The 21,901-nt window shown below is 39.3% G+C and overlaps 1 protein-coding gene across 5 annotated transcripts in view; it reads left to right on the plus strand.

The window, feature by feature from the left end:
- Positions 1 to 342: 342 nt before the first annotated feature.
- LOC149222225 (PHAF1 protein At3g51130-like) overlaps positions 343 to 21,901 on the plus strand; it is a 214,099-nt gene continuing 192,540 nt past the window's right edge. The window contains exons 1-2 of one of the 5 annotated variants that reach the window (XM_089385316.1): positions 343 to 790; positions 4,677 to 4,759. In XM_089385316.1, coding sequence (XP_089241442.1) covers positions 694 to 790; positions 4,677 to 4,759 — 180 coding nt within the window. In that variant the 5' untranslated portion in view covers positions 343 to 693. Of the gene's footprint in view, positions 791 to 4,676; positions 4,760 to 6,599; positions 6,622 to 21,901 lie in introns of those variants that run through there. The other 4 variants (XM_089385315.1, XM_089385314.1, XM_089385318.1 and 1 more) reach the window with 4 other exon arrangements.

Consider the following 21,901-nt stretch of genomic DNA (forward strand, 5'->3'; position numbering starts at 1 on the left):
GAGAATACGCTTACCAACATAATCATTGATTGTTTAAACTAGGAATACGCTTCCTTGTTGGGACTTGGACCTTCTCCCTCTTTTATGGAAAACCTGTTTTGCAAGAGTGGTATCTCATACCACCATAATTATTTATTCATAATTATGATTAAAGTAAGAATACGCTTACCAACATAATCATTGATGGTTTAAACTAGGAATACGCTTCCTTGTTGGGACTTGGACCTTCTCCCTCTTTTATGGAAACCCTGTTTTGCAAGAAATATTGTTACAAGCGAATGTGTATATGCATATATCTCATGATTCTTGGAGCTTGGAACTCCATTTACAATTATGAACTATCCACTCACCACTAACAAGACAACACATGTCCGTGTAACCCTCGACACAGAACATTCCGTCTTAAACAATTAGACAGGTGGGCAGTATTCCCCATATTTTAAATGCCACACACCATGTTGCAGGAGCCATTCAATTCCTACGTGCATTGTTCGGTGGCGTGCGCAAGCAGGAAGGTTGATGGCTGGATACTTATAAAATAAAGGTGGGGAGTCATTCATCACGGAGAAGGGAATGCTCTGTCCGATAACGCTTTCGTAACACATCTTCGTTCCCGTACCATAAATTGAAAAGCACTGTCCACCTGCGGTCCTCATCCAATTGATTTAGAGGGGTACACATAAATTTCAAAGGATGCAGCATCGAACCAGAAGACGGCGCGAAGGGGCAGCCATGCGCTTGATCTCTCTCGAGCTCAAACCTGGACTGGGCCTTGGCCCCTTCACTCTCGGTATGATAGTCTATGTCATCATATTTCTCTCATCATTTTTCATATTGGTATGTTTCTCAGACATAGTGCTATTTTTGGGTGTCCGATTCGGTGAAAATTCGGGTATTTGGATTTCAATTCTCTGGGTTTCAATTCAAATGTTTCTGGGTACTTCCAATTTATGTCATTGAATAAGCAGGCTGTCAAAGAAAATTATTAGAATCGTTTTATCATAACTTTTGAAATACGTGGGAGTGATTCTTCATGCGAAATGTCAAGATGAAATGTTTCCCGATATAGAAGAAGAGACGTAATTGAGGGAAGGCAATATGGGTTAAATTCATGCGCTTTCCTGTTTACAATAAATGAAGCACGATTCAGGCAAAATCTTTGTGCTTCGATAAATATTGAATTCAGGAGAAATCAATGACATAGAAAAGGCATAATCTTCAAAGGTATTCATTGAGGTTGTAATCTGATCTGTGAAGCAGGGACCTCTTTTTTTTTCTTGGCTTTTTAAACAAATGATGCTTCCAATTTACAGCTGTGGCAAGCGAGCCTTCTCGATATGGGATTATTACAGTCAACTGTAGCTGGTTTACAACAGGAATATCCCAACTTAACCACTCTTCAGAGCACTTTGGCTGAGATGCCGCGATTGGTGTATTACGCCAAATTTGCCCAAAACTTGCACCTGGACCCACCCACAAGGAATGGCCTAGTCAGACAGGCGATTGCATAGGCCAGATAAGAGGCGAAAATGTCTCCGGGCGATTTGCACCTTGGCGGGGGACCCAGGATATGAAACACCTCTACTTTATCATTGAACAAAAACCCTGTTGACAACATCCTGTTTTTGTTGGAACGATTCATGTTTTGTCTTAAAAACTTTTATTAGGGATCCACTTTTGACATACAGATGCAAAAGCAAGAGTTTTGATGTGATTCCTTTAGAGAGCCATTTTTAGGGGTGCCAAAAAGCATGGAAACATGCCTAAAGCGTTGAGATGGAAGGGGTCTGTCACACTTTTTGAGTGTGTATGGCTTTGAAAATCTGGGTATTGTGCTGATGGTTACTTTAAATGGTCTGTAATGTTTTTTGGTTGATCAAATTTGTTGTTTTTCTGCTTTTCCATGCTTTTCCATGCATTAAGTGGCATTGGATCAGGTTGTGTTTTCAGTTGGTAGCAATAGAGAAATCAAGACATTTGAGTTGTATGGGTATTTCCTTTCAGAAAAGTTAGATGCTACCAAAAAATATGGAAGATTCTACTCAAGGAATCGGTGCTTTAGATGGTTGAGATTGATTCTATCACTATGAAACAAACTTTGAATAACTTGCAGGATATGATGGCTACTAAGGTAGCGTGAGCCCAATTTGGAGGAGGTAGTATGAGTAGTAAGGGATTAACACCATTCACATGAAACTCATCATCTAGGGGCTTTGGAGAACTAGAAGTATTAAAACTGGCAAAAGAGGTACCTAAATATGATGGTAATTTGAAGCTTGAAACCTTACATCATTGGATTTTAGCGGTAGAAAATTTCACTGATGTAGAAAAAAGTGCAATTCGGTGTTCCAAAATTTGAATGGAAATCAAACGTGGTAGAAAAGTAACACTTATAGACTGACAAAACGGAGAATTAGGCACCATACAACAGTGAAGGCAGAGTATTGGTCACACAATTTATGAAAGTCTTATTCAAAGAATTCCAAAGAGAAACAAATGCCAGATGGGCTGTTTGGACATTATTCAGGGAGACTCAACAGTTTGTGTACTCGAATGAATTTATCTGGAAGGACCTGAGATAATGGCTACCGGATTCTTATAGGGGTTAAGATTTGCCTTAAAAAAGGAGATGATATTTATTCATTTGACTATGGAATTTGGAGAAAGTATTTTGAATGGCAATAAAACTAGAAACAAAATTGCAGAGATACAACTCACTTTGGGACGTGCGAGGCAAACAGAGGGGTTGATGCATGCATGAATTCATCTGTGGAAGTTCTAGACAAGGAGGTTAACAAAGTCACTGGATCAATATTGGTGAAAGAAGAGGTAATTCTCATAGTCAAAATCGTGAATGTTATGGAAGTTATGAAAATGGCCAAAGGACATGGAGAAAGGGGATTGAGTCATAATTTGCTACTGATTTGTAGCTCATCATAGTGACAAATTGTGGCTCTTGTGGAATGTTTGTTAGGCCTAAGGACCAAGAAGAGCCAAGGAGCAAAAACCAACACTTTACAAGTTGGATGCAATGAGATTGAATGTGAAGAAGAGTTGCATATGCCTCATGAGGAGAAAACCTTATGCTTCAGAGAACATGTTGCATCATCACGCAGGAAAGAGGAAGATCCATATTTATGAAAGAGAAGTGGTTGATTAAAGTAGCAGTGATATTTTAATATTTCTTATGCAGCCCCTTGTCTAAGCTTTAAGAAGTCACATCCAAATCCACATAGTCAGGTTGTCTGTAAGATGGGCATGAAGTATATGTATTTAACTTTGTGGACCTGTATAGATGGAGAGTGGTGTTATTTTCCCCATAGCTTCTTTTCAGCATGCACTTTTAAAGCACTTGTTAAAAGAACTAAAGAAGGCTATCTCCTTTTTGCCAACAAATTTAGATAAGTGCAAGACAACTTTTGAAAAAAAGGACCTAAAAAAGAAATTAGAGGATATCATTGGAAGAGTACAAAGATTTTTTTTCAGATTAACTTCTAGCTGGTTTCTCTCCCTAAAGAAAGATGTTTCATCAAATTGATTTAATTCTTAACTTCTTACTGCCAACGGAGCTGCATATCACACTTATACTATGGGTGACAAAATAAATTCTTAACTTCTTACTGCCAACGGAGCTGCATATCACACTTATACTATGGTTGACAAAAGAAAAAGAGGACGACTAAAGAAACTATTTGAAAAATCACACATTAGAGAGAATTAGTCCTTGTACCACACCACTGATCTGAGCTCCCAAGAAAGATCAAAGGCACTAACTAAAATCACTATGACAAATTATTTCCATGCATCTCACATGGGTGTTTTTCATAGAAATTAGGCTTGTTCACTTCCTTCTTGTTCGCTTTTCATACTGAATATGTATCCAGGGTATTCTGTAATTCTGTTTCTGTTGGTTTCATTGCTTTTTGATGAACATTTTTGACTGACAGTTGTTTCTTATGAGTCAAACGGGCACATGCTACTTTCTATATGCTATTAAATGACAAGGAGCGCATATTTTTTGATACTATTTTTCTGCTAACATGTATACTTGAAGATGGAAGGAAATGTTAAACAGGGCTTCGATGCATATGAAATGAATAATGCTTGAAACAGACTTTTGACAATATTGTGGAAAGAAAAATATATGCTTGTAAATTCATACCAATTAAATAGGTTCTTTTAAACTTGTTTTAGAAAAGAGCTATCCTTTTTCCCAGTTTCTTCAAGATAAACTGAAAGTTAACTTGATTGAGTTTTATTCAATTTTTAAAGGTAGTGGGCATATATAATTAATGCCACAAAGTGTTTTATCTATAGTGAATTCTAAATTGTCTTCACAACGTAATAATTGACTCTGTAAATGGGAGTGAAGGAAGAGTTATTTCTAGCATAAATTTGCCTAGCTGTATTTTACCAAATTGACCTATGTTTTGGTGTTGGAATGAATCAATGTACTGGTTATTTCGAAGAATGTCAAAACACTTAAAAGGTGGATTATCAATACAAAATTTTACCTGAAATGTGGCTACACATAGTAGTTTTTTAGAGCAAGTTGAAATAGATTCTTTTAATTAACCATTGAGTCAACGGTGGAAGTTCAATTTTTAGTATGTTGTTACGTTCCTGTTTAAGTTATGAAGCTTAGAGCAGCCTGGAAACTTGGCATTAATGTGCAGGTATGCCAATTTGTGAAGCCATTGCAAATATTGAACAGGACACCGACAACTATGATGTGGTGCAAGTGAAATACTATGACGAGGTGAACATAATGTACTTGCTTCCATATATAACTTGCTTACTATTTTCATATGTAAAGGAAGCATCCTGGCCTAGGCTGATTGCAAAGATGTTGGTATTCTATTCTAGTGAAAGGGGAAAAGGGAAAAGGGTTCGCTTGAGATAATTTTACTTAAAATCTAATGCAATGTATAATAGATGGTTTTCTGTTGGCACGCCATTTTGCAATTTTGACTCTGTGCACCCAAATAAGCATGTGGAATGTGTGCTCATCCTAACACATTGAAGTTCAATGCAGCAGTTTGTGTGAACTTGTGCTAGAGTGTGCATGGATGTATCTAGTTTTTCAATTGTATATAAGTCAATTGTCAAAATCATTGAGGAATTAGAGTAAGAAGCAGTTAGAGGTCGACATTGATTTGATGATAGGAGTTTGACTGTAATTCAATTGAGCAAGAACCCAAGTATGATCTTGTCACCATTATAAATCCAGCTTTCCTATAACCCCAAGGGTTGGCTCAATCGATTATTGCTGATGTTGCTGGGCATTTAGCTAGTTTCACATGAATAGGTGCTTGGTTCAAATCCCCTTGTGTGAGGCACACTAGTCTACATTGACAGGTTTACTAAGGATGCCATCCATGAATGTGGGGAAGCATCCCTTGGATTTCCCAATGAGGTTTTCCTTGGAAAAATTCTATTTTTCCCATAACTCCCAATTAATTTTAGAAATAATGCTTCACAATGGTGAGAATCCACCACTTATTAAGAGGGTGGGATATTGTTTACATTGAACAACCACCTGATATGCAACAAACCCCTTATAGATTATGCATAATGCCACTCTTTCACCAACTTGACTCACCTTTTGTGGTCAACTCTTGTAATATTAATATATCTTCTCTGGAAGCATAGTTGAAGGAAATGTCCACCCCCTTGCTTCCAACCTTGGCACTATGCTTCGGGAGCACCCTTACATTTCCTTTATAATTCCTATAAAGGAGATTTTAAGTTTTACTTAAATATTTAACATTATCATTAATTGTTTCAAGATGTTTGAGAGTGGTTCCAACCTCATTGGACTTCATATGGAGAAAATAGAATTTCATATCCCATTCAAAATATAGTGGACTTTGTTGGCATTATGACAAATGTGTTGTCCTTGATGGTAACCTACTTGATAAAAATGTCAACATGATGGTAGCAGGATGAGTATTAAGGCCAATACAGATGTGAAAGAAAGGAATATCAATTCAGAGACAGAGGAGTGATAAAGATGAAGTTTGAAGAAGTATACGCAAGTTCTATGAAGCAAAGGCGTGTATACGTAGATTCTATGAAACAAATCCGTGTACATACATAGGTTTGGTGAAGAAAAGTCGCGTGCAGTTTCCACACCATGGTATTGGCCCATATTAATGAGCACGACATCGATATTTGATCTTGTCAAAGAATACCATCGACATTACTAAGGATTTGTTTTGTGGTATTGGATAAGGCCTAGCTATATAAGGATATTAAGATCAATGTGTTTGTGGGTGCAAGTGATGAATATTTCATGAATAGTTAGATCTGAAACAAGTGTGCATGTAATGGGCTATTAATGAATTGTTTGATCTGAAATTAAGTATGCGCCTGAGAATTTGATGATGGATAAGATCTAATAGATCTGAAATGACTATATTAATAATGATCTATAATATTTATGTCTAGCGCATGTTTTATTACATATGTCGAGAGATGGGTTTGTTTTGAAGGTTTCATGTGTAGCGAAGCTATAATTCAATAGTTGTAGATTTGTGTGCAGGTTTGATGACCTGAAAGTTGCATGCATACGCGGGTTTGATAACCTGAAAGGCACGTGCATACGCGGGTTTAATGCTGGTAAGTCGCATGTCGATTCTGCATTTTGGATAGATCTGGTACGCGGGTTTGATTCTTGAATAGTGCGCTTACACGTGAAAGTTTTTTGTGGAAAGCACGCATATAAGCTAGGGTTCTGTTGAATAAGATGTATGATCAGTCTTGTCAGTCTTGCTGTGTTTTTGCGGTCTATCAATGAAGTCTTACTTGATGATCTGGGTTTAACAATGATGATTGAAGTTGAAATTTTGAATTGATTGATTGAAGAGTGATGATGCTGCTAGCTGTAAGCCTGTATGTGATTGAAGATCTGTGATGGTTCTGTGATTATTTCAGAGCAATTTAGTGGTTCTGGGTGTAACTCAATGTTTGTTTTAGAATGACAATGATTCAATTTCAGGGTTCAATGTTTTTGAGATCTGTATGCAGGTATGCTTCAAGGAAGTCGCGTATACACGCGGATTTGCTAAAGTAAAGTAGTGTATATATTCTGACATTTTATTGATCAGGGTTTTTAGTTGGTTCAGTGAGTTGATGCAGTGTTTGGGTTCAGTATTGGTATTCTGGTTATAGTGATCTAATTGCTTTGGTTGTTTGAGAATAAGTTGATTGATTTGGGTCTCAGTTGGTTCAGTGATTGGTTGATTCAGTTGGTTCAATGATTGAGTGATTTGTTGCAGTGATCAGTTTCAGTTTTGATATTTGGTATTGGGCTTAAATGATGGTAGTGGGTCCAGTCTGAAAATTTGATGAAAAGTGGCCTACAAGTTGTGATGTTTTGTATCAGGTGGATCCAGTGTGAAAATTTATGAAACGTGGTCCACAGAAGTGCTGAGGGTTGGAGCCTTCAGTAAGGGAGTCGAAGCTTCCTTCCAGTGGTAGCTGGTAAATTAGATCAGGGGGTAGGATCTCCTTTCCCTTGGCTTGAGTATGCATGTTAAACTTTTTCTACCATATTTTAAGGTTTGGAATAGCCCATTTGATCAAAATTGGGTGTTGTCGATTGATGTCCCTAAAGAATTGAGGTAGAGGCAAAGGCTAGACAAGAAGAAAATAATGAAGGATGATACTAATCATGAGGACCTTGATATAAATGATGGTGGAACAATGCTTGTCAAAGAGCGATGGAACATGCACGATAGTGCTAGCCCACCATTGCAACCTTTTGCAACATGGGTGCTTTCACAATTGGTGTACACTTCTATAGAGAAGTTGTTAAAATTGGGAACTAGGGCCAAATTCAACTTTGGACATCTCATTTGATGGAGAAAATTACTGCATTAAATTCCTCTTTTTGAGAGGATCAAAATCGACCTAAAGATCACTAAATTTGGACAAGGAGAAATATGTTTTTGAGGTCAAGCCCACACGTGTAAATTGTCAAGGTTAGCCACATCATCATGTAGGCTCATGAAGCCCACCAAACATGTCTTTTGACCCTCAACGACTTGTATAAATAAGAGAGACGTCCACCTTCATTTGGCACTTCATCAACTCACACATTCTTCTCTCTCCTCATTTGATTGGTTTGTACACCTCATTGGATAGATAATTTTCTCACACGTGTGGCAGGAAGGGGGACAAAATTACAAGGCCGAAATTTTGAAATTTTTTGTAGTTTGACTAGGGTTTGACCAGTGTTGACTTTTGACTTTCTTGGCACCTTTTGACTTCGATTTTCAGAGAGAATTCTTGTCTTAGTAGGTCGCATTTATTGGCATAGGAACTGAGGATTCTGGGCTAGTTGACCAATGTTGATTGCAAGGATGACTGCAACAAGATTTGCAAACTTTGACTGATTTTCACTTATTGTTTTGGGATTGTTTTGGGTTGACTTTGACCAACAAAGAAGCCTAAGTTTGACTGCCTTTGACTAAGCTCAAGAAGAGGTGCTTTGACCATTCTCTATTGACTAGTTAGGGCTGATTTTATCGCTGTTGATTGTGGGCATAATTGCAGAATTGATAGGGCTGTTTTGGACAGTGGTTTTAATCATCTATTGGCAAGTCAGTTTTGACTTTATTGTACTCGCTCTCTCTTCTGAACATTTGATATAATAATAAGAAGAATTGATCAAAGGGTTTTCCCCATCTTGGGGTTTTTCCTTGGCATTCGCCAAATACTGGCGTTCTCTTGTCTTGACTTGTCTTTTTCATTTAATGTATATGTTCTATCTACAGTTACTGTCAATGTGATTAATGGCTTATGTGATTGCCATTGAAAACTAAATTGGCAATTGTCATTGGGCTAATAAAAGGACATTGAAGTAATTGTTGCAAACGTAGAATATACCATTGTTATCTAAATTTAACATGGAATCAAAGCCTAGGCGAAGACAAAGCCCAAGCAAGAGAGAAAAGCAATCACTAAGATATTTGTTAGTCAAAGATTATCAAATAAGTCTCAATGGCTTCTACATCCTACTTCAAGATTGCGGACAAGCTCAATGACAAATTTGACTATCATGCATAGAAGATGAATTTGGACCTGACTTTGGAGGAGCATGAAGTATTGGACTTTGCAAGGAAAAGTGGTGGAGCCTCCTTCAAATGCATCGGTTGCTACTAACACGAAGTATAGAAAAGGTGAGGTCAAAGCAAATAAAATTTTGATTGACTCTCTTCAAAAGCATTTGGTTGCCTATATTTTTGATTTGGGAACTTCTAAGGAAATATATGATAAGATGGTTGGGATGTTCAAAGTGAACAATGCAAGTCAAATCCTCTTTCTCAAAAACAAGTTGAAGGATATTAAGATGTATAAAGGGGAGTTTATATAATCCTACTTCATGAGGATAACTCAAATAAAAAATGACCTTCTATCTATGGGAGAAGTTATTGCTGAGATGGAGCTCACTCCCATTGCACTTTGAGGTCTTTCAAGACGAGATGTATTTATCACCTCCATTCTCAACAACGACAGGATACTTGGCTTTGATGAATTATTGGCTAGATGCACTCAAGGGGAGACAAGGATGATGGAGAGATATAAGTCCTCCAATGGCAATGAACCTACGGCCTTCTCGGCTCATGCAAAAAGGAAAAATTACGCTGGTCCAAGGAGACAGGGTCAAGGATCCAAGAAGCGATTCAAAGAAGGAAGAAAGGGAAGGTGTTATAATTGCAATAGGTTCGACCACTATGCTAGAGAGTTTCCTCACAAGAATAATCCTCCAAGGGATGATGACAACAACAACAACAATCTCAAAGGCAATGGAAATAAAAGGAACAACAGGTTCAACAACAAAAAAAATAGGAATGCTATTGTTGCTCAAAATGGAAACGGTCGACCTCCCAAAAGGACAAGAAATGCTAGTTATGATGAAAGTAATGTTGTAGAAAAACAATATGAGTTTTATCTTATTTCCTCTCTATCTATTGCCTCTCCTCTAGATACTTTAGATCATTGGTTGATTGATATTGGAGCCTCAAGGCACTTCACTGGATACAAAGAGGCCCTCTCAAATTTGGTTGAGAAGACGACTAATTTGGAGATCATACTTGGAGATGCCACTTACCCTTTGGAAGGGATAGGTATTGTCACTCTTCACTTGAATCAAGGTTAAACCATTCATTTACAATATGTGTTGTATGTGTCCGATTTGAAGAAGAACTTGGTTTCTATTTCTGCGATGGATGACAAAGGCTTCAAGGTAGCATTCATTGATGGAAAGGTATGTATTTGGCAAAGAAACCTTAAAGATGCATTTACAATTGGATTTAGGGTTGATGGTCTCTACCAAGTTGGTGGATGTTCTTTGGGAGTTTTGGCAAGCGATACTTCTCTTCAATCTGAGCTATGCCACAAGAGATTTGCCCACTTATGTTACAAAGTCTCACTTGTGGTAAGGAAGATGGTCACAGGGATGCTTGACTTTAATATGAACCATGATGGAGTTTGTCAGGGTTGTGCAACTAGGAAATATACAAAGGGACCATTCCCTTCTAGTGAAAGCAAGACAACCGATATTTTTCAATTAATCCATTTTGATGTATCTGGTGCACTGCCCGTAACTTCATTGGGAGGATACATATACTACACAATCTTTGTGGATGGCTTCTCACGCAAAACATGGATCTATTTCTTGAAGAGGAAGGATGAATGTTCAAACTTCAAATGGTTTCATTCTTTCAAGGCATTGGTGGAAAATCAAACAGGGAAGAAGATCAAGACATTTAGGACCAACAATGAAACCGAATATGAATCAAATGAATTGTGATATTCCCACTTAGCATTATTGCTAAGGGGAAATATCTATTTTGCCAATTTTGTCATATTTTTCACTTTTACTTAGGAAAAGTGGGTTGCGCCCCACTTGATGTTTTCAAGCTAAGGCAAAGGTCCAACATAGGAGAAAGGGAAAAATCGAATAGTTAATGGATGGTGGGGGCCACACCAAAGAGGGAATATGCTCCCCTCTTGGAAATACCCACTCTTGGACGGAAAGGATGGAGGAATTCAATGATTGGGTCCCACATGAGAAAATTGGAGGCAAAATGACAAAATAGGAGGCACTCATTTTGGGCATCTTTGATCATTTGAACTTTCACTCTCACTATCACGCTTGAGCTGGAAGCCGAGTCTGCATGTGTTGTTGAGCACAAGAGATTTTCAGGGGAGAATCTCACCCTTGCTGTGGAGCTGGTTCAACAAAGATTGTGTGGGCCTGCGTAATACCTATTCGTGCCACACGTGGGACACTTGGAGGAAGAGGAGTTTGGGGCTGAGACTTGAGGAGTTTTTCTGGAAGGGGATTTGCTGAATATCTTAGCTGTTTTGGGAGTCTTCAACAGTGGAATTTATAGGTGGGTCGAAATACCCAACAACAAGGGAGCTAAGAGAAATTGGGCTGAAATTCTGGGGTCAGTGTTTGGCCAAACCCTTTCTAGGTTTTGGTGGGTTATTGGAGGAGAGGCTGGGGTTAATTTCCCGAAATTTTCTGAGCACAGGAAGGGGGTCAAATCAACCATTCTTCACAACCAACAATTTAGTTTTCTAGGTGTTTAGCGCAGGGCCATAGAGGGAACATCTACGTAGTAGTTGGGGCACTTGTTTTCATCACTAAGGATTTGCTAACTCGCCTTGGGCAAGCCCAAGTGCATGCCTTCTGATCTCATATTGTACCCCATCATTTATCTTAATAAAATGGCTCAACTCAACGCATATTTTGGCATTTTCTGGGTGTTTAATATTGTGTGAAATTTATGTGTGTGTTTTTGCTATGTTGGTTTGTTTATCATTGTAAATATCCCTTAGGAATATTACAGTGGTAACATAATTCATAGTCTTGGCTCAACTCGCAGGAGCAGCTAGTTTATGACACCAGAGGATAAGCAAAACGTCGCCTACAGGAGGTACAGGTATAGAAGCAAGGAAAGGCAGTTGCAGATCACTCTTGATCCAGTGATCGTTGAACCAGAGGTTCAGAGGCTGGACATGGGAGATAATGGAGGAGACTAGATGAGTAAAGAAGAGGAGTTTTCCCAACATCTTCTGAAGGACATCAACGACTTGTCTAAGGGAATTGATGAGCTGCTGCAGCAGAATTGCAACAACAACAAGGGCAAAGGGATTCAAGGAGAAATCCATTTGGGTGAAGGCTCAAGTACTTCAAACCATCAGGCAACAAATGCACCCAACGCACCACTTATTTCTAGCACACCACTCAGATCCACCATTCCCATGTTTCTAACATTTGGTGCTGGAGGGTTGAAAGGGCAGGAGGAGATGCCCATGGGGGACTATTTTGTGAAGTAACAGTCTTATGGGCTCGATTTTAGAGATGCCATCACCTTTAGGGACTTTTGCTAACTCAAGGGCAACAATAGGAGCAAGGGACAAAGTGGAGGAGGCTACACACATGGCACTGACCTTCAATGCACATTGGGGAGATTATTCCTCCCAACCTTTGGCTTGGCCAAGAGCTCAGCCAGGGCATGGGTTGAGAAGTTAGATGTTTATTTTTAGCTCAACCAGATGACAGAGACGAAGGCAATCAAGATTGCCACGCTGCTCTTAGAGGGGGAAGCCCATGATTGGTGGTTCCATGGATTAACCACTATGGGACACGCATGAGTTACGACCTATGAGGATTTGACCCAGAGGGTATTGGAGCGTTCTGAGAGGAGAGACCCAGAGGAGCACTTTGGAGAGCTGACATAGCTCAAGCAGACTAGGAGTGCTGAGGCCTATATCTTTGAGTTCCTGGGATTGTCAGTGATGGTGCATGGTTTATCAAAGGCTAGGAGGGTCTTAGTGTTCGTGGAAGTGCTGGCAGAGCCACTGAGGGGTTTGGTGAGGTCCAACGGGCCCATTACTTTGCAGGACGCAATTGGTAGAGCCTGGGACTTGCAGGATGCTCTACCCAGGGCCAAGTGCAGACACTACCCAGGCAGGTGTTCTAGCAGACGGGAAGAGACACTAGGGCTCCACCACCGAGAGCCAACCAGGGGTGTGGACAGTTGGATGAGGAGATTCAGAGGGACCTAGGGAGGAGGAATCTATGCTTCACCTATCAGGAACCTTGGACACTAGGCCATAGATGCATAATGGGCAAGGCCCATTACAATGAGGTATTCTCTGACAGTGACCAAGAGGATGATGTAGAGTTGGAGATGGGTGGAGATGACATCATGGCACATACGGAGAGGGGATCTCCACCACCTCTACTACCTAGGGGAGCCCCTTTCGCACCAGGAGGAGGGGTCCTTGTGTCCTTACGCGGGGTACCCAATTTTTTTGACTTTGAGGATCAAAGGCATTGTGTAGGGGGCATCGTGTCTTAGTTTTGGTGGATCATCGATGCACAGATGGTCCAGAGGAGGGGTATCATGACCGGGGAGTTTGAGGGCTTCTTAGTCCTTGTGCTTGGGAACCGAACCATGCAATGTACGTGATATGTTCTCGCTTTGACAGTGACCATGCGAAACTATTTAGTGACGAACCATATCTTTGTGTTGGATGTACCGGACATGAATGTGGTGATGGGTGTCCAGTGGCTTTATTCTCTTGGTTGGGTCACTACTGATTGGAGGAAGTTGGAGATGGATTTTACAGGTCCAGATAGCAAATTGGTTGTTCTACAGGGCATGCATTCTTACCCTCCATAGACAGTGTCAGCGCACAGGATGGAGACTAACCCGTTGCATGGTGACATTGAGTGGGCGGTGGAGTTGAGGATTTCTGAGGCTGGGGTCAACCCAAGACATCACATCCGGACATACATACCATCCTAGACAGATATTTAGTAGTGTTTGGGGACATACCACCAGGGTAGCCACCAAACAGGGGTTTGAGCACACAATTGAGCTAGAGCTGGGGGTACAGGTCTTTATTACCACTCCATATTAGACATCCCAAGGCCTACAGGGATGAGATTGAGCGAGCTATTCATGAGATGCTGGCACTTGGGCATATTAGGCCTAGCTATAGCACTTGGGGATGGGGCGTTGCGCATGTGCACAATGTTTTTAAAACCGGAACCGGTGACCGGACCGGTCCACCTAATGAACCGGTTTACCGACCGGAACCGGTCTAACCGGCACTGGTTTGGTCTAAACGAACCGGTTTTAAAAAAATACATTAAATAATTAATTTTTAATGAAACAAAACTATTTTTAAGATGTAAAACCATGATTCCAAGCCAATAGAGACAAAATATGCAAAGTTTGCTCATTTATATACCATGTAAAGGTGAATACATCAAAATGGCACCGAGTGCAATACATATCATCAACAAAATAGCAAAATACATAACAAATGAGGCTCTAAATGGCCTATAAAGTCCAAAAACATTGCTGCAAGCTATGAGGCCATTGGCCTACTACAAGTCTACAGTATACACATGATCAATCATCAAGTTCATTACCACTACTAGTAGTAGACACAAGATCATCATCAGGAGCTACATAGACATCATCTGGTTCAGAGTCTGAGGATGCCTCAGCCTGATCTGCAACCTCAGTATCAATGCCACCAATGACAATAGAAGTGGACCTTATGGAAGCACGAGTTTGTCGACCTGCATGACTAGTGCCTTCCATTGGTTCCTTGCCTTTCCTTGATGCCGCTATTGATCTTGGTTCTGATGCCACCACATAATCTGCTTCATCCCCCGCCAAAGCCATGTCGATATCAAAATCAGCCTCAAACACAGGTTCTTCAGTCTCCTCCACCCATTCTGATGTTGGATCAATATCGTCCAACACAATGGGATCTAGATCAGGAGTTTTTCTTATCATTTGGAGCTCTAATTGCATTTATTGTTTACCCCCAAACCATGAAACCCTGAAAACCATTAAGTCTGCTGAATTTTGAGTGAAATCTAAAATTCTAGTTTCTCCATATGAAATCCAATGAGGTCGAAACCACTCTCAAACATCCTGAGTCATTTCATGGTAATGTTAAAAATTTAAGTAAAAGGATGAAACTTTTACTTTAAGAATTTAACATTACCATTAATTGCCAACATTGTTAGGGTTGAAACACCCTTAGTCCCCCCCCAAAACCCCTCAAACACAGTCAAAAACATGTTTTTTCCCCCAAAACCCCTCAAACACAGTCAAAAACATGTTTTTTTCACTTTATGGTGGTTGTGCCTAAAACCGGCCGGTTTAGGACAAAACCGGCCGGTTTGTAACAAACCGGCCGGTTTTCACCGGTTAGGGCCAAAAATCGGGCAAATGAAGGGTCTGACCGGGTTTTTAGGCCGGTTCGGACCGGCCAGCTAGCTAACCGGCCGGTTTGACCGGTTACCGGTTTTTCTGAGCGGTTTTTAAAATTGTGCATGTGCATAAATTATCGGGCACTCAACAAAACGAACTTGAAGAACTACTACCCCATTCCACACATAGATGAGTTGATGCATGAGCTGAGGGGAGCCAAGTACTTCTCCAAGATAGATTTGCGGTCGGGGTACCACCAGATCATAGTGAGGGATCAGGACGTCCCCAAATGACTTTTAGGTGTCACGATGGGCACTTTGAGTTTCTAGTTATGCCTTCGGCCTAACCAACGCACATGCCACTTTCTAGTCCTGCATGAAGCATGTGTTTTGTGGGTAGTTGTGGAGATCTGTATTGGTATTTTTTGACAGCATTATGATCTATAGTCGGACTTGGGACGAGCATTTGCAACACTTGGAGGTGGTGTTGCGCATTTTAGAGGAGCAACAGTTCTACGCAAAGCTGTCCAAGTGTGAGTTCAGATTGGCAGAGATGTTCTATTTAGGCATATTATTGGGGAGGATGGCGTGAGAGTACATGAGGAGAAGATTAGGGCCATTCGAGACTGGCCAGTACCTCGGAATGTGACAGAGTTGAGGGGTTTCATGGGTATATGTACCTACTATTGGAAGTTCGTGAAGGGCTTCTCCCAGTTGGCAGTGCCCCTCATCGATTTGACCATGGAAGGGGCATTTGAATGGATCGATGGAGCACAAGAACCTTTTGAACACCTCAAACAGGTGATGAGCTGTTAGGTCCCTATACTACTAGTGTATCCCCTTATTGTTATTAGTGAAAAACTCTTATTGTATTGTTGTGCCCTTAGAATATTATTGTTATGTCGGCTTTGATTATATTATGACCCCTTATACTCCTATATATAAAAAGGAGGTCTTGTCATTTGTATCATCTAACAAATATTCATTTATGTAATTTAAAGGAGGTTGCCCCCTCGAAGAGGTTGATTTTGAAGTCATTGATCTATATTTTCTTCTATTTTATGAGCTAGTTGCATAAAATTTGGTATCAGAGCTTGGATTCTAGGGTTTTTTTGCTCCAAACAGGTCATCGTGACATTTTCGCTATAACTTTTTTTCTACGACGTTTTAGAAGCTGAAATTAAAACCCATTTGAGCTGAAATCTTGATGAACCTCGGGTCCGAATTTCAGATCTTGTCTCGCTATATTTTCGGAGATATGATCCAAGGAAGTTAGGGTTTTTGCAAGCTCTCGAATTACATCCCAAACATGTGACCTTGGGAAAATCGTCATAACTTTCTCTCTGAGTATCAGATTGAAATTTTGTAAGAAGTTACAAAAAGAGGATGGACTGTAGTTTTTTGTGTATCGTTTTCAGGTCCGAAGGTCGAAACAATGACACGTGGTAGGTCGTACAAGTCCACTCTACTGAACCAGTCTATAATCAGGTCATTGTGGGAGATTTGGCATAACTCTTTCTTGAAGAATCCAATATTGATCAGACTGGTGGGGTTAGAAAGAGGACTCAGAGGGATACAACAGGATGAAATTTCAGACCTTGGAGATCCAAAATCATAGAGATACAACAGATTCAATATTGAGCTCCTACAAAGCGAAAAAATGTGTAATTTTTTTTTTTAAATTTGCATAAGTTGGTTTGAAAAATTAGTGTGAAGTGATTCAAAGGACATAGTGAAGCATAATTATCATGAATTGATGCCTCGAAGATGGAAACACCTAGGAAGCAACCTGAAAGCTTTACCATGACTCATGAAGAAGATGAAGAAATGCAACATGATATATCAAAATTAAAAGACCAAGTGCAACAAATGTCACTCTCACAAAAAGTAACAGAAGCTAAGATGGATGGCGTGGAAGCTAAGATGGATGGCGTGGAAGCTATAAGATGGATGGTTTAGAAGCAAAATTGAAAGAAAACATTGAAGATTTGAAGAAAGACATGGAAGTTTTGAAAGGAGGTTTGGCAAAGTTGTTACATGAAATGCTTCCTAATGGTGAAAAGGTAGTAGAGGAAACTCATGATGAGAACAAAAGTAATGTTAATCATGATTTCATAGAATCTAACGTTGGATTGAAGACTCACCATGTTCCAAAGATCGATATGAAGAAGTTTGATGGCAAGGATCCCATAACATGGATATTACAGATGGGGCAATATTTCGATTTCCATAATGTACAAAACACACAAAAGGTACGCATTGCAACTTTATATATGGAACCCAATCAATTTGTATTGTATCGATGGCTTTGATCTCGTAAACAAATTGTCACTTGGTCAATTTTTATGGAGGCAATGATAGCACATTATGAGGATACAAAAAAGCAACACCTTCTTTAGCCAATTGATAAATCGCAAATAAAAGGGTTCAATGGTGGAGCACATTGAGGAATTCCAAAAATTGAATACAAGGGTAAAAGATGTTCCAGAGGAGCATAGGGTTGATGTGTTCATAGAGACTTTAAAGGATAGCATCCAACATGAGGTTCGCCTTTTGGAACTTGATTCATTGGAGAAGACATTCAGGCTGACAAGAAAAATTGAAAGAAAAATTATGGCAACTAGGAAGCCTACCACTCACAATTATAAAGATGTAAGTGTTGTTGCACCTAGCCTTCCACAACCTACAAGGTTGATACCACAACAATTGGAAGAAAAAAGAGCAAAAGGGCTTTGTTATAGTTGTGATAACAAATACACTAAAGGTCATATGTGTGTTGAGAAGAAATTATTTTTACATAGATTGTGAAGAGGAGGAAGAAAAGGAACAAGAAACGTCAAAGAAGAGGATATACACCAGGAACCAAACCTAGAGAAAGAAGAAACGAATCCAACCATATCTTGTAATGCATTGGCAGGAATTACCACTCCTCAAACCCTCAAGATAGAAGGACATATCAAGAAGAAAAAAATAATAGTGTTGATTGATTCGGGTAGTACCCATAATTATATTCATTGTAAGATAGCCAAGGATTTGAATTGCTTCCTATATCCAGCACCAGAGTGTCAAGTGATGGTTGCAAATGGAGGAACCATAAATTGCTCTGGAAAGTTCCATAATATAAAGCTATCCATGGGAGAATATGTAGTGAATAGTTCAATGATTTCCATTCCAATGGGTGGTGGTGCTGTTGTACTAGGAGTCCAATGGCTATAATCTTTGGGTACGATCGCTGCTAATTTTCAAGAACTTTTCTTGAATTTTTTTGGGAAAGAAAGGAAGTTGAATTAAGGGGTATCGCAGGGAAACTGGGAAAGATAATAAGCTCTAACAATATGACAAAGCTTCTAAAGAAAGAACAACGGGGTGTAATTGCACAATTCTGTTCACTAGTGGTTCCCACATCGAAATCATCTATTTCTCCAGATCTAGAAAATGTTTTGGACAATCATTTCGAGATATTTGAGACTCCCAAAGGCCTCCCACCGATTCGTGATCATGATCATGCTATTCATTTGATTCCAGGAAGTGTTCCTCCAAACATTAGGCCTTACAGATATCCATATGCCCAAAAGAGTGAAATTGAACATATGGTTGCAGAAATGCTAGAGGCCGGTATAATTCAACCTAGTCAAAGTTCTTTCGCTGCTTCAGTAGTGTTGGTGCACAAGAAGGATAGATCATGGCGCATGTGTCCAGATTATTGGGAGCTCAACAAGCTCAGTATTAAAGATAAATTTCCTATTCTTGTCATTGATGAATCATTGGATGAATTACATGGAGCAATTTACTTCACCAAGTTGGATCTTCGTTCAGGATATCATCAGATCAGAATGAAGACTGAAGACATTTTGAAAGCAACATTTAGAACTCACGAGGGTCATGAATTTTTGGTGATGCCTTTTGGCCATACCAATGCACCTTCTACATTTCAAGGTTTGATGAATTCCATTTTCAAACCTTTCCTTAGAAAATTTGTGTTAGTATTTTTTGATGATATACTAATCTACAGTAAGTCTTGGAAGGATCATGTTCAACATGTTGACAGGGTGCTCAAACTATTGGAGGAGAAACAATTATATGCAAAAGCCTCCAAATGTTTCTTTAGAGTACAAGAGGTGGAATATCTAGGTCATATTGTATCTAATGAAGGTGTTAAGGTAGACCCTGGCAAAATTAAAGCCATTAAGGAATGGAAAATCCCCACATCCATAAAGCATATGCGAGGATTTATCGGGTTGATAAGGTATTATCGCAAGTTTTTTAAGAACTATGGGAGAATAACAACATCTCTAACAACATTATTGAAGAAAGATGCATTTTGTTGGACTCCAGAAACAACGAAGGCCTTTGAACATCTTAAAAAGGCAATCTGCCACCGGTCTTAGCTATGTCAGACTTCACAAAAACCTTTATTATGGAATGCGATGCCTAAGGAAATGGAATTGGTGCTGTTTTAATGCAAGAAAGAAGACCCATTGCTTTCGAAAGTCATCCAATCAAAGGAAAGTATTTACACAAAGCTATTTATGAGAAAGAAATGTTGGCAATACTACATGCACTTAAGAAATGGCGACCTTACCTAATGGGAAGACACTTCAAGGTAAAAATGGATCATGATAGTCTTAAATACTTTTTAGAACAAATATTATCTTCAGAAGAGTAGCAAAAATGGGTCACAAAGATGTTGGGTTATGACTTTGAAATCATCTACAAAAAAGGGAAGCAAAATGTTGTTGCAGATGCACTCTCAATAAAGGATGAGGATGTGGAAGCATTTTTTTGTGCCATTTCTATTATCCAACCAGATTGGATAAACGAAGCAAGGGATGAATGGAAGAATGACGAAGAAGTGTGGGAACACATTCAAAAGTTGCAGCAAGATCCCAGTACATCTGATACATTTAGCTGGAAAAATGATTTGTTATGGTACAAAGATCGCTTATACCTCTGTAAGAATTCCCAACTCAAACAAAAGATTCTTCTGGAATTGCATACCTCTTCCTTAGGAGGGCACTCAAGATTTTTAAAAACTTACCACAGGGTTAAGAAGTAATTTCTTTGGGATGGCCTTAAATCTGATATTCAAAAGTTTGCGGTGGAATGTTTGGTTTGCCAACAAAATAAAGTTGATACAATTAAGACCCCGGGTCTGTTACAACCTTTATCCATTCCAAGTCAACATTGGGAGGAGGTTTCAATGGATTTTATATGATAGGTTTACCCAAGTCCGAAGGAAAGAGTGTCATCATGGTGGTAGTTGATAGACTTACCAAGTATGCACACTTTGGTGCATTATTTCATCCATTTAAAGTTCGTACATTTGCTACTGCATTTATGGAAACAACTCAAAAGCTACATGGAAACCCAAAGATTATTGTAAGCGACAGAGATGCCATTTTCACTGAAAATTTTTGGACAAAATTATTTTCTTGTTTGGGTACTCAGTTAGCTCATAGCTCATCTTATCATCCCCAATCTGATGGCCAAACTGAGATAGTGAACAAATGTTTGGAAGGATATTTTCGTTGCTTTGTATTTGATAAACAAACACAATGTGTCAAGTGGTTGCTTCTGGATGAATGGTGGTATAACACTTCCTTTCATACTGCAACAAAAATGACCTCATTTATGGCACTTTATGGATATCATCCATCGTCCGTCACATTATATTTAAGAGAAAATTCTAAGGTTCAAGCAGTGGAAGATCACATCGAGCGTCAACAACAAGTTCTCCAATTCTTAAAGGATAACCTCACTTTGGCGCATAATAGAATGAAACAACAGGCAAATCAACATTGCAACAAAATAAGTTTTGATGTAGGTGACTGGGTATTTCTACAACTACAACCATACAAACAAATGTCCCTTAAGTAAGCTAAGAAGGATAATAAATTATCACCAAAGTATTATGGTCCACACAAGGTGTTACAAAACACTGGTACTATGGCATACAAATTGGAGCTTCCTGCATCTTTAAGAGTGCACCCAGTTTTCCATGTGTCATGTTTAAAGAAGGTTATAGGTGACAAGCTCTCGGTTCAAACAATATTGCCATAACTTGACGAGGAAGGAAAAATCATATTGGAACCTGAAGCAGTCACAGAAATAAAAAATCGACAATTATGAAATCGATCAATTTCAGAGTATCTCATCAAGTGGAAGAACCTACCTGCTGAAGATTCCACATGGGAGGATGAGAATTTTATACAGAAGCATCCAAAACTACTCAAGCGTTGGGGACAACACTTTTTTGAAGGAGAGGGGCATTTTAGGTCCCTATACTACTAGTGTATCCCCTTATTGTTATTAGTGCAACCCACTTATTGTATTGTTGTGCCCATGTAGTCCCCATATTGTTATTATTGTGCCCCATAGAAGCCCACTATTGTTATTGTTGTGCCCTTAGAATATTATTGCTATGTCGGCTTTGATTATATTGTGACCCCTTAGACTCCTATATTAAAAAAGGAGGTCTTGTCATTTGTATCATCCAAGAATTGTTCATTTTTGTAATTTAAAGGAGGTTTCCCTCTCGAAGATGGTGATTTTGAAGTCGTTGATCTATCTTTTCTTCTATTTTGTGAGCTGGTTGCATAACATGAGCATCTTCTCGGTGTTGGCACTTCCAGATTTCAT

The sequence above is a fragment of the Pinus tabuliformis genome, chromosome Q (assembly GCF_031772625.1).
Source record: "Pinus tabuliformis cultivar Carrire ecotype Pingquan chromosome Q, CPIR1, whole genome shotgun sequence".
Lineage (NCBI taxonomy): Eukaryota > Viridiplantae > Streptophyta > Pinopsida > Pinales > Pinaceae > Pinus > Pinus tabuliformis.